Source organism: Haliaeetus albicilla, chromosome Z (assembly GCF_947461875.1).
Source record: "Haliaeetus albicilla chromosome Z, bHalAlb1.1, whole genome shotgun sequence".
NCBI lineage: Eukaryota > Metazoa > Chordata > Aves > Accipitriformes > Accipitridae > Haliaeetus > Haliaeetus albicilla.
The window spans coordinates 3,049,849-3,063,616 of record NC_091516.1 but is presented as its reverse complement, the minus strand read 5'-3'; the positions used below and the strand labels follow the sequence as shown (position 1 = coordinate 3,063,616).

The 13,768-nt window shown below is 38.5% G+C and overlaps 1 protein-coding gene across 3 annotated transcripts in view; it reads left to right on the top strand.

The window, feature by feature from the left end:
* OXCT1 (3-oxoacid CoA-transferase 1) overlaps window positions 1-13,768 on the top strand; it is an 85,039-nt gene that overhangs the window by 56,345 nt on the left and 14,926 nt on the right. The window contains exons 14-15 of one of the 3 annotated variants that reach the window (XM_069776628.1): window positions 10,064-10,153; window positions 12,132-13,642. In XM_069776628.1, the coding sequence (XP_069632729.1) occupies window positions 10,064-10,153; window positions 12,132-12,245 (204 nt within the window). In that variant the 3' untranslated portion in view covers window positions 12,246-13,642. Of the gene's footprint in view, window positions 1-10,063; window positions 10,154-10,411; window positions 10,433-12,131; window positions 13,643-13,768 lie in introns of those variants that run through there. The other 2 variants (XM_069776629.1, XM_069776627.1) reach the window with 2 other exon arrangements.

Here is a 13,768-nt window from a genome sequence, read left to right as displayed (position 1 = left end):
ATGCATCTTTTTTTAGTCACAAGATTTGTGTGGGGTGATACAAAGATCGAGTTTGCTGAAAGCTCATAGTGTAAGGAAACTTTAAGCTGTGTCTTGTAACATTTTTCGGTTAGCTTTGTGTTTAGGTTTGGTTTAAGTATTTCTTATACGCTGTAGCTTTTGGGTTTTTGGATTGACGTTATTCGCCATTATTTCAGAGGCAAGTAATAACTCTAAATTTCATGTTTTGAGTAAGTACCATCATGAAGCTATCCTTTCTGTCTCATAAGAGCTTGATAACACTTGAGCCCTAGTGCATGCATGTGTGTATTTACTTGCACTTAATGTTAGGAACAGAGCTAAGGAAGGCTCTTTGCAATAATTACAGTCCTTTCTTCGTTCTTATCTGCTATTTCTAATGGAGAGGAAAATTCTGTGTGTAAAGGAAGAAGAGGTAGAGAATATTTTAAGCATATGCAGTAAACAATGCCCCCATAATCCATGAGGAAATGGTCAGCAATCTGCTACACCACTTAGACACACACAAGTCTGTGGGGCTGGATAGCATCCACCCAAGGGCACGGAAGGAGCTGGTTGAAGTGCTCACCAAGCCACTTTCCATCATTTACCAGCAGTCCTGGCTAACTGGGGAGGTCCCAGCTGACTGGAGGTTAGCAAATGTGATGCCCATCTACAAGAAGGGCTGGAAGGAGGATCGGGGGAACTACAGGCCTGTCAGTCTGACCTTGGTGCTGGGGAAGGTTATGGAGCAGATCATCCTGAGTGCCGTCAGACGGCACGTACAGGACAACCAGGCGATCAGGCCCAGCCAGCATGGGTTTATGAAAGGCAGGTCCTGCTTAACTAGCTTCATCTCCTTCTATGACCAGGTGACCCACTTAGTGAATGAGGGAAAGGCTGTGGATATAGTCTAACTAGACTTTAGTAAAGCCTTTGACACTGTTTCCCACAGCATTCTCCTGGAGAAACTGGCTGCTCATGGCTTGGATGGGTGTACTCTTCAGTGGGTAAAAAACTGGCTGCATGGCCAGGCCCAAAGAGTGGTGGTGAATGGAGTTAAATCCAGTGGGCAGCCAGTCACAAGTGGTGTTCCCCAGGGCTCAGTTTTGGGGCCAGTTCTGTTTAATATCTTTATCAGTGATCTGGAAGAGGGAATTGAGCGCACCCTCAGTAAGTTTGCAGATGACACCAAGTTGGAGGGAGGGTTGATCTGCTCGAGGGTAGGAAGGGTCTACAGAGGGATCTGGACAGGCTGGATCGATGGGCTGAGGCCAACTGTATGAGGTTCAACAAGGCCAAGTGCCGGGTCCTGCCCTTGCGTCACAACAACCCCATGCAGCGCTACAGGCTTGGGGAAGAGTGGCTGGAAGGCTGCCTGGTGGAAAAGGACCTGGGGTGCTGGTCGACAGCCAGCTGAATACGAGCCAGCAGTGTGCCCAGGTGGCCAAGAAGGCCAACGGCATCCTGGCCTGTATCAGAAATGGCGTGGCCAGCAGGATTTTGCCCCCTGTACTTGACACTGGTGAGGGTGCACCTCGAATACCAAGTTCAGTTTTGGGCCCCTCGCTACAAAGAAAGACATGGAGGTGCTGGAGCGTGTCCAGAGAAGGGCAACCAAGCTGGTGAGGGGCCTGGAGCACAAGTCTTGTGAGGAGCGGCTGAGGGAGCTGGGGCTGTTTAGTCTGGAGAAGAGGAGGCTGAGGGGAGACCTTATTGCTCTCTACAACTGCCTGAAGGGGGGTTGTACTGAGGTGGGTGCTGGTCTCTTCTGTCAAGTAACTAGTGATAGGATGAGAGGAAACGGCCTCAAGTTGCACCAGGGGAGGTTTAGATTGGATATTAGGAAAAATTTCTTTACTGAAAGGGTTGTCAGGCATTGGACCAGGCTGCCCAGGGAAGTGGTCGAGTCACCATCCCTGGAGGTGTTTAAAAGGCATGTAGATGTGGCACTCAGGGACATGGTTTAGTGGTGGACTTGGTAGTGTTAGGTTAACGGTTGGACTCAATGACTTTAAAGGTCTTTTCCAACCTAAATGATTCTATGATTCCTGAAGATGAAGGCTGAGGTACTCAACATCTTTGTCTTAGACTTTAGTGTCATGGTCTCTATGGCTAGTGGTAGAATTTGGGGGAGGATGGGTAGTACCCACTGTAGAAGAGTACTACTCGGGACTGATTAAGAAAACTGGATATGTCTAAGTCCATGACGGCAAACATGATACATCCAATGGTGCCAAGGAAGCTGGTAATTTCCTAAACCATCAGGCTCAAAGCCTGGTGGCCAGCAGTTCAGTTAACAAGCAGCAGCCTCAGGGATGATACCGGGACTGATACTATTTAACGTCTCTATTACTTACAAACAATATAAACCAAATAAAATTCTGAGCAAGAAAATTAACTCTAGCTTTGTATATCCTTCTGTTGGAGTATAAAATTCATGTTTTGATAGCTAAGGTAATGCAGTTAGGGGGCTGAGGAAGAGGGTGATGTAATTTGTGCAGGGTGACAAGTTTGGATACATGAATATGGATCATTCTTGGAAAAAAATAAACATTGAATTTTAGAAGCCGCAGCTTTAATTTTTAATGCTCCGACTCGGAGCAGCCAAACCTAAAGAATTAAAGTGTTAACAATGAAATAAACTGAAATAAAATGACACAAACATTCTAAGCTTTATCAAAGAAAATTATCTGAAAAGAAGACATGAGGAAACCCAGTAAATATTTAGTAATAAATCTTTCAATTTACCATCTGTAGAGGTCAGTATAACCTAATGTGTTAGGAATATAATTTTATACATTATTTGTCGTTTTTCTACAGAGCTTCAAAGTACATCTTTTGTAAGGTTTGGACACTTTAAACATGAGGTGAACCACACGTTTGTTGATAGAGACATTTTTAAAATGAAAATAAACTGGCAGAGGCCAGCCGAGTACGTGACTGCGGGAGGCTTTTTTTGTTTTGTTTTTTTATTTTAATTATTATTTGTAGTGCCAAACCTGAGAGCAGAGGGCTCCACAGCAAGAGCTCTTCTGACTTCAAATTATCATTTTTAATGATGGGAGAAAGGACGTGTATCCCTGAATGCCTGAGAGCACTGTAGGTCTTCTCCAAGGAGTCCTGTTGCAGGCTATTTGCCAGTTTGCTCGAATAGGGGTGTCTTTGCACAAGGCTTATTTTCATTTTGAATATAAACACACTTGTGTAGTAGCTCTCTTCTTCTAGTATTTCTGTTGCACTGAGTGCATCAAACAGTCAGTGTTTTGTTTCAAGTCGTACAGCATTGCAAGAAATTTTGAGAAACTTATTTTAACTGTTAAACCATAAAATTAATTAAGCACTACAAATGAGCTAAATTCTGTATGAATAGAAAATATGCACATTAATTATATTCAATGACAGGGTTTCTCTTAGTAATGTGAAGTTGTCTGATGTCTAGGCCATGGCTGATTAGGGCTTATACAGCAGTAGTTGAACAAAGGAGAAGGACAGGACCTGCGGTTACCTAGTGTCTCCTTGGAAATCTACATTTCAATGGGATATTATTTTAATATGAAGAGATATTAGGTTTTTGCGGACACGTGTCTTGGAATGAAGCCTACAGTAGTATATCAGCTTACTGCTGCTCTCCCAAGAAACACGTGCCTGGAAGCCCTGCAGAGCCCTTGCAGCACATAATTACCATCATTGGAAGAGTCCTGGAGCCTCAAAGGAAAAAGGGAGCCTGTTGTGTTAGCTCTACTTCTTCCACCTTTGTAAGGGCTTTTTCTATCAATTTTGTTTGTGTTTATTTCTCTTCAGACTGCATGGAAGGAATGTAGGAGCTCACTGTTGGTATTTTATTCATAATCTCTTAAATTTTCAATATGGGAAGTGGCAGCTATGCATTAGGCATCTGTATAACAAGAGGAGCTGAAGAAATTGTGCCTGTCTCAGAAATACAAGCATATGTCAAAAGACTCCTAATTTGCGGGTTAGTGGTAACAATTGTGACTGATATGGAACCATCACTTTCAAGTAAGACCAGTATTATGTCGGTAGTAATATTTAATTATTGCATGCTATACTGTGTGTTTTGGAAATGGTATGCAAAGGTAAATGGAAGGTTTAACTGACCCGTTACACTGAAAAAACATTAATCACTGTAAAGCAAATCCATTTCAATGAAGCATGTCACAGACTGTTTAGAGTTGCTCCTGAGATGCAGTTTCTCAATGTATTCATTTGAATTTCACTCAGTCATTCGAATCTGTTGCCAATGGTTATTTCAAGTTAGATTTGTGGGAGAATAAAGGAATAAAATTTGACCAACTTTCTTTGCACATATTTTATGCTGCCTTAATTTTCTGGTTATGGAAAGTAAGAATATAAATATAGTTAGTGCACATATTTGTGTATGCTACATTTTGGGGAAGAGTTATTAGTAAATTTTGTGAAGAAGTATCAGTCACTCAAGAATTTATGTTCCATTCTTTCAATAATTATTCTTACTTTTAAATTTTGCTCTTCATTATGTATGCGTTAGGAGATATCTGGTTAGCATCCTTGAAAATCAGGTGGTTTTCTGTATGGCTAAGCCATACAACTAAATCTTAATTTTGGATATCCTTGAAAAAATATCTTTACCCTGTTGTGCATGTAGAGTGTGCTTAGCTTTGTCGCATCCAGCCAGCATTAACTCTTTGTTGTGTTGTTGCATTATCAACACTACTGATTCAAAAATCCCATTAATGATTTCCCAGTGTTTCTTGGTAATGTTTATTCAGTCATATACTCAGAATAAAATCTAATCTACCTGTCATAGTTGACAGTATAATTACAATAGTTCTGTAATTGTGCCATGTAAGGACATAAAATCAGTGGAAAATTTAACAAGGAAGTATATTTCAGAACACTTATCTTCAGCTTTATCCATCTTTTTTGATAGTCTTCAGTCTTTTTCACTGAAGAAATGGAAAGTCAAATCTGGAATAGTCGTGGCTTTCATTTTAGAATCAACTATAAATGTACCTTTCCTTTAAACACTGGACAGGACTGATAGCAATGGGCAAAGGATTGTCATCTACATTTTTATGTAGTTAGAGTAGATTTATGTGTATGTATTTTTCTGATATTACCTTCTGATTGGTATCTTTTTTGTACAAAGTTAAGGTCTGTGCTAATATGCACCCTCCCAAACAAAAAAACTCCCTCAAACCAACCACATCTAACCCCACAACAATTCATGAGATATTTTTGTTAAATAGTTATATATAGCTTTGATGACCTCCTTACTTGTGCTGTGCTTGTCATTTGGGGCTAGCACATCTGTGAAGACAGACAGTATCTATACGAAGAGGGAGACCTGTGTGACAAATGTGTGTTAGTAGTGCATACATACCACTGCAGACAGGGACAGAGCAGAAAACTTCAAAGGGGTCCTAAGTTCATCATTTTGACTGCAGTGTTAGCACCATTGATGGTGCTGATTGAAGTATCTTATACCCACCTGCATTACCTTAATTTCTGCTTTTCTCTGTGGAGTTAATACGGTTTCAGTTGCTCTGAATTTTAGTAGCTGTCCCTGGCATAATATAATTATTTCCTTTCATAAGTAAGCTGAGACTGGCGATGGGTTCTGTACCTGCCACCTAGTCTGTGTCTGTGGCCATGACCGTCAGAGACCAAACTGATATTCTTAAAATCTTTACTCTCTCTTATGAGGTAGCTTGTTCAAGGTCTTCCAGGGGGATGCCTGAAAATTCGGATTGAATGGGAAGCCTGCATGAGGACTGTAGTTTAAATTAGAAGCATTCATTATCTTCTGTAACAGTTTTTGAAATAGTAGTTTTACTAATTGGAGCATAGTGTGAGACATATGTACTCTTTCTTTTATTTAATGGAAGGAAAGAAAAATTTCAGACTAAATGCTACTTATTTAATACAGTATTAGGGCAGTTGGCAACATGGGCAAGGACTCTCAAGGGAAGTAGCTCAGTTCCTTTTCAAATGGATATACATTTTCACCTTGGTTGTCCTTTGATACTCAGTTTTAAATGGAATTATTCAAGCTTTTATTTTCATCTGCATTCTAATACTTCAAACTCTGCATTTACCACTGATAAGTTTTCACTGTTTCTTGAACACATCACTAGGATCTGCTTTGCTGTACTGTTGATGTGGTATGTGTTTGTCTCAAAAGATTATGTTCTTTTAACATAACCAGATCAGTTCAGGTGCATTGTATCCTATGATGTTGGGAGTAGCTATAAAATTCTGTTATGGAAGAAAAGTCCTTCCCCCTGGGAATATAGAGGAAAGGTGTATAACACCAGCATGGCTTCAAGACCTTACTAGTGTTTGAAGGCTCCTGAATTTTCCTCTTTTCTCTCAGCCACCTCTTTTTAGTCTGTTTGGATTTTCCTATAAATTGTTTCCTGTTTGCTAGAACATTTTTCTAGCTTGCAATACCATTGTGGAGAACTTCACATTTCCTTGAAAAATATATTGACTGTCTCGCGCATCTTGAAGTACTCACAAGTTTCTGCTGGAATGCCGCAGATTGTCTTGGATGCCACAAGTGACCAAACCAACAGGAAGGTTTCTCTTTAGGAATTGCTATTAGGCTAAATTACCTTCTCAGGCTCTTTAATGTTGTATTTGGACCACTTAAATGATGTCCAGATATGAAGACATCAGATGAGAAAATATGTATCCTTCTCTCATATTTTCTTAAAGATGCCCTATCACCACAATAAGAAAATAATGTATTTTGCAATAAGTAGGCATTATAAGAAATTGCACTAATTTTGTGGGGGTTTATGTCTGTGAAGAAGCAGAAGAGCTAAATATCTTAATTAAAAAAAATGAAATCCATCAGGTCCATGAATTTACACCTCTTGCATCCCAAGATTATTTGGACTGACACTTAGCAAGAACTGCTCATGAAGCACGATGGGAAAAGCAGAATTCCTCCTTGAAATATGGACTTTTTATGGTAACTGAGAAGCTACAAGGAAACTGTCAGCTTGCTTCTGTCCTCTTCCTAACCCTCTGTATAAATATTCCCAACATTGCACCTCCCAGGAAGCGGATGGCTAATTCAAAAAACTTTTCTCACTTCAAGCTCTTGCTGATGAAGTGGGCTTTATAACACTGCTTCAAATTACCAGTGCTCTACCACTGAACTGTCTTTCCTTCTGGTTTCTTAAGCTAACAGCACCAATGTAATTGGAAACTAACAAAAATTGTCTTAAATAAATAAATGGGGAGGGTCAGGGGTGGACACATGCTATCCTGGACCTTACCAACATGGTAAGAAGGAGCAGGAAACCTGCAAATGTACTTTAGCAGTTGCTTATTTGAAATACCTCCTTTTTATTTTTTTACGAATTGTTTAAAACAATTGGGCTTGGTACAGGTTATTACATTACACTTAAATGCCTTATCAAGTAACAAAATATGTATAGTTTTACTGTCTGAAATTTGCTCTTTTCAATCAAAAATAAATAAAAATTAACATTTTATTGAAGTTAAATGTATAGTTCCCACTTCAGCTAGTATCCAGCACTATAAACCCAGTGCAGTTTTTTCAGAGATTTCACAGCAGAGGTGGCTGGTGCAAGCAGTCTTCAGGAAAAGAAAATGTTTATTTTTATGACAGACGCATATTACATGCAAATATTCAAATAAAACAGCCTAACTTACATCAGATGCAATTAAATATGGTATGAAAATTTAAAAGAAACAGGAATTGCTTGTTGCTTGTAAATGTGCATTGTTTATAAATATCAGAACTGTTTTGGTCTGCATGCTTATCCTAGGCAAAAAGGAACAAAATGTCTTTTGGGAATCACCTTTTAGTTTCGAGCATTTTAATTCAAGTTTAAGATGCAGCTGTTCCCTATGCCAGTATGGTGTGGGGGAAAGTGCAAGTTGTGGGAGTTTAGTAGATGCACTGAGAGTGATGTAAGGCTCTTATGCTTTGGATAGTCTTCAAAATAAAAGCATGTAATTACTTGGCTAGTTGGAGTTAATGCTTAATTTATTTGCTTTACCAGGCATCCTACAGTGATGAGTACGTTTGCCTAAAGAGGAGTAGTAAATAAATGTAGCAGTTTAAAGGACCCTGTCCTTCTCTTCAACTTAACTTGCATTTTCCTGCTTCTGTGTATGCAAAGGGATGCAGTCTCTTCTCTCAGTCCTGTATGACAGCTTCTCCAGCAGTAGATTGGTCATTGTCCTTCATCGGCACTTACTTCTTCAGATATGTCCTAGTTGCTGTAGCTCTTTACTAGTTAATAGAACTAAAAGGTTTGTAAAATGAACTAATGGCATGGTCAGGACAGGTGTATTGGTAGCATAATCCTCAATGCAAACCTATTCCGACTTACTGGGGAGATAATCCATCGTCTCCGGGTACTCTGCATTATCTTGTCAGTGAGCCTCTGGCAGGCAGATGAGAGGTCACTACAGTCACTGTAAGAGCTCTGTATTTCTGGGTAGGATGGAGAATGATCTGAGCAGTGCCAGGAAGTTAAGCAGAGATAAATCCTCTCATCTCTTTTAGGTTTGTATTTGCAAAGAAATATTTAGTAGTGATGTTAATTAATGTGATTAAATATTAATCTGACCTGTGAAATTCCAAAATGGTTGTTTATAGATACAGGAAGATGTGATTTATTCTTCACTGTGCAGACAATAAGGAAATATGATTACTGGTGTGTGTGTATATTCCCTTCATTATGATCAAGAGACCATAATGATCAAGACACCAGTAAATTGCTGGCCTGGCAGCTTAATGAGACAAGTCTCTTCCATATATTTCATATCACAGACCACAGGTACTGATACTAGTAAGGTACTGAATCACAAAGCTAATAAAAGGAAGCATAAAAGGAAAGCTTTATACTAGGAAGTTTTCCAGTTGTTTAACCACATACTTCTAGGTTTTTTATAGAAAACAGTGTATATTGTATTACTGTCCATAATTTATTTTAATTACAGATAATAACAAGTCAAAAGAGAACAAATACAAAACACTTGAGACAGAAATGAATTTATTTTAATCTGTAAAATTCCTTGCCTCTTGTTTCCTACTAACTTCCTCTATCATGCAGGTGCCTCAATGTTCCACTCCCCTTTCTGCCCTCCTCAGCAACTCTGGAGTGGCATATGAGGTTGTTGCCTTGATTTTTTCGGGGGGTCTAGTGCTTGTTGTCCAAAAATGACTGCTCACTCATACTGACAGAACTTTGTACTTATGGTCATTTCCTGTCAGAAGTGTGCCAAGTCTGGACCTCTTACCTTCCAAGATCAGTTTAAGGTGGTGGAAGGAGGCAGAGGTTGAATGCTGTAGCATTATGGAAAGTAAAAATATATGTAGTTGAGCACCAAGCCATAATACAGCTGCTGTGATAACAAGTGTGATTCTGACGCTCTTTAAGAGAAGACTTAAGTCAGAGAGGCAGAAAGTATTGCTTGGTTTGAGGGACAAAAGGAAGTGAATACTGATCCACATTCATTTATTTGCCTGTGTTCTGGAATGACATCCACGGACATCTGGAATAGAACAAAAAGTTCGGTTTGTGCTGATACAGTGATGTGAGTCGCGGCTTCCTAAACTGGCAGGTAGAGAGTGCTCAAATGTTCTTGTTGCTACATTTCATAAGCAAAGATTTCTTTTGAGGAAGTAATGACATTTCTATCAACAGGAGAATGAACACTTTCCTTTTCTAATATTAGAACCATTGTAACTAAATTCATCACTCCTCAGTGTCAGGGCTTCATTAAGCCAATGGTAGTACTCAGATTTAGGTTACACCCAAGGCACCAGCCATGGCAGTGGATCCTTATTCAATTCATCATTCTTCTCCTATTTGCATCATATAGAGCCTAGAATGAGACAGATATTTTTGCTCTGGTGAAGCTCTGTTAGTGTTTGAATACAGTGGTGATGAAATAGGTGGGCTTTCTATGCAGGAAAAGGGGAATATATCTTGTGCTGTCATTGCAGGCAATATATTCTATCTTTTTTTTTTTAAATTGTAAAAATGTTACATTTCCATTAAAAATTTAATTTTAGGGTAAAATGGTGAAAGGAATGGGGGGTGCCATGGACCTGGTATCCAGTGCGCAAACCAAAGTAGTTGTCACCATGGAGCACTCAGCCAAGGTAAGGCTCTGCCGCTTCTTTCTAAATAAGTGTTTTGTGCTGTACCGAAAAAGAAGAAAAACCACAAACAACATCTTACATTCAATCTGCTATTTTGTGAGGATTTGACAGTTCTGATGTTGGTTATTATGGAGGTGTAACAGGGGGCTAGGTAAGTATGGTTTCTTTCTTCTTGTAAGTGCATCATTCACCATGGAAAAAAAATGAAATATTAACTTGATGTTTAAAAGCTGCACATTTTTTAGTTACTTCATGCAGATTTAATGAGAGTGGCAATTGCCAGAGCTGCAGCAGATGCTACCCCAGAGGTTTTACTCTTCACCTTTGAAAAATTTGAAAAATGAGGTTCCCCATGATTAAATACTTGGTATGATGGAAAGATATTTACCTTTGAAGTTACCAGTCAAATTGGTACTGACTGCTTAATAGAATAGATCTTTTTGGCATGATGAGATGCAGGCTACCTTACAACAGTATGTGATAAGAGGTTAATCTAGAGACTTCTTTGAGGGAGGAGTTTTATAGATATAAATAGTCTCCCACAGAAAGTCATAGGAAACTTGTCATTTGAACCTTCTGAAATGGGACTGTCCAAACTATGAGCAAAATATACTGAAAGATAAAAATCTCTATTTTCAGGGAACCATACCAAATGTTTAAAAATGAACTTTTTGTTTAATTTCTGTGTTTCTGTTATTCTAAATTTGTTGTATGTCTGCAGTAAGAATTAGTTATGTATGTTCAAGATAGTATCCCTGTCAGAATGCATAAGGGCAAGCATAAGGAATTTGCATGGTAAACTATAGTAAATATGTAAATATGAAAGTTAAATATATTAACAGTTGTGTGTTTTTTAAATGTGATTTGAAGAATGAATTTTCGCTTTAAAAAAATTGTTGGTAAAAGGCTGAGTCTGACCCATTAGTTTTTGCGTGCATGTGTGTAAATAAGTAAACAAAAGTACAAAGCAAATTCGTCTATATGACTTGAATCCCTATCACAGACTCCCCAAAACTGGATATGTAAATATCCATTTGCTTAAACACATACTTCAGGTATTCATGTGATCTGAATAAATATTTATGCTAAATTTCTAGTTACTGTGGAGTTTCATTAAGGCTCAGAGTCCACACACAGTGTAATTATTGATCCCAGTTTTTCTCTTAGAAGTACTATTAACAAAATCTTTTTTCAGTACAATGTTTGGAAGTTGTTTCATGTTGGGTTTTTTGCCAGTAGGAAACCTGAAAAAGATGGAAACACAGATAGTTTTCACTGTTACAAACATAAGGCATAGCCTTACTTATTTTGGCATATCTATACATAACATGGGCTCTTATGTACATGGGATGCCTGGTGTGCACTTCTAGAGAGCCATTTATAGGCTTTCAGAAATTATTTCTTGTACTTTTGTGAGAAGGCAATGAAAAACTAAACTATGTGTATGATTTTTCATTTTTTTCTTATTTTAAAATGGAGGGTATTCTTGGCACTCTTTCCTCTTGCCTAGCCTCTTTTTGGCGTCTTCATACTGCTGCTTCTTGTTTGCTCAAAAGTGAAGATGATGAAATATAGAAGTCTAATGTTTGGAAATCAAAAGCTGCTGTTACAGTTTTCAGGTGCTCCTCTTTTTTTTTCTTTTTTTTTTTTTTTTCTTTTTGTACACAAGCAAATATGGCACCCATGAGACCAGTTCTGAAAGTCAGAAGCCTTTTATTGGGGTGACTGCTTCTTACAGAGCCAATTTTATATTCATGGCTTTTTAATTTTTTACACCAAATATTTTCTCACAAACTTAGTGCATCTGTATCTATGCATCAGAGGAGCAATCTTCTGTCCTGCTCAAAATCCGGTGTGCTACTGAGTGAAAGAAATGTCTGCATGTACTGTGACAGTCAGTTGTGTCTGCTGACTTTTTAGTATAGGGACATTTTTCCCATCTTATTCTCCAAATTAATAATAAGAAATCTATCATTAGATGCCAGAGTCTCCTGTAAATAAACAGCAGTCAAGATTTGATGGATGGAAATACAGTAGAAGGCTATGGGATACACATAGTACCTTCAATAAACATGTTCAAGAGTTGCTGTAATAGGTAGTTCTTGTAGTCAGTTTTGTCTGATTTGTGATCTTGTGAAGGATCTTTTAATCCTTTTCAAGTGTTTTGGTACAATAGTAATGTCTTCTTCCACATTAAAATAAGTTTTCTAAGAGTTTAAAAGTGCATTCTCCTTTCAGTATACAGTTGCAGTTTTCAAACATAGCAATAGGATGAGTCCTTGCAGTGCAGGCAAAATATAATTTACACTTAATAATGAGGGTGAAACTAGTGTCTGTCTTAACAATCAAATAAATACTCAAAGAATTTTCCTCTTTTTAAACTCTGATATGCAGTATACTACAAATAAAATTAACAGGCTCTGCCCCAAACTATTTACATTTTTATTTACTTAAATTTTTACGTGTAATGAAAACCAAAAAGTACAGAAGAAAGATGACACAACATGAAATGAGTTTTGTAGAAGACTCTTCAGCTTAAGTAATGCTATTTAGGAGGAGTAACATAGAAATACACAAAATAATAAGGGCATGGAGGAGATGGATGCTGAATGGCTAGTCACTGCCTTATAATAGAAGTAGGGGTAGCCAACTGAAAACAGCAACCAGCGTGTTTAAAATATTTTTCTCAGCCAGCTAATGAAGTTGTTGATGATCAGCAGGATGATGCAGGAGCTCAGAGAATTAGTTCTATATGAAAGGGACTAAACTGTTTCATGAGGTTGACTTCATCAGTGACAATTAAATAGCATTGCCCAGAAGCAGTCTCTAGCTCAGGAAATCTATACATCACAGCATGTCAGGAAACAGGAGGGTGTATCTGTGGAAGGGTGGCTCAATTTTTGCTCCATATGCTTAGGCCACTGTGAGACACTTGGCAAATGGACCTTAAGTCTAATTCATTACAGTATTTCATAATGCATTTTTTGCTAAATTACTCTTTTGTTTATAACCTGTCCTGGTTTCGGCTGGGATAGAGTTGATCTTCTTCTTAGTAGTTGGTACAGTGTGTTCTGGATGTAGTGTGAGAATAATGTTGATTACACACTGATGTTTTAGTGGTTGCTAAGTAGCGTTTGTACTAAGTTAAGAATTATTCCGTTTCCTGTGCTCTGCCAGAAAGCAGGTGCACAAGCAGTTGGGAGGGAACACAGCTGGGACAGCTGGCCCCAACTGACCAGAGGGTAGAACATCACACTCAGTATATAAACTGGGAGGAATTGGCTGGGACGGGCGGATCGCTGCTCGGGCATCAGTCAGCAGGTGGTGAGCGCCTGCATTGTGCATCACTTGTCTTTTCTTGGGTTTTGTTTCTCTCTCTTTTTCTTGTATTCCTTTTCATTATGATTGTTGTTATTATTATATTTTATCATTATTATTGTTATTATTATATTTTATTTTACTTTAGTTATTAAACCATTCTTATCTCAACCCACGAGTTTTACTTCTTCTTTTCGCTTCTCCTCCGCACGCTACTGAGAGTGGGGAGGAATAAATGAGCGGCTGTGTGGTGTTTAGCTGCTGGCTGGGGTTAAACCATGACATAGCCATGAAGAA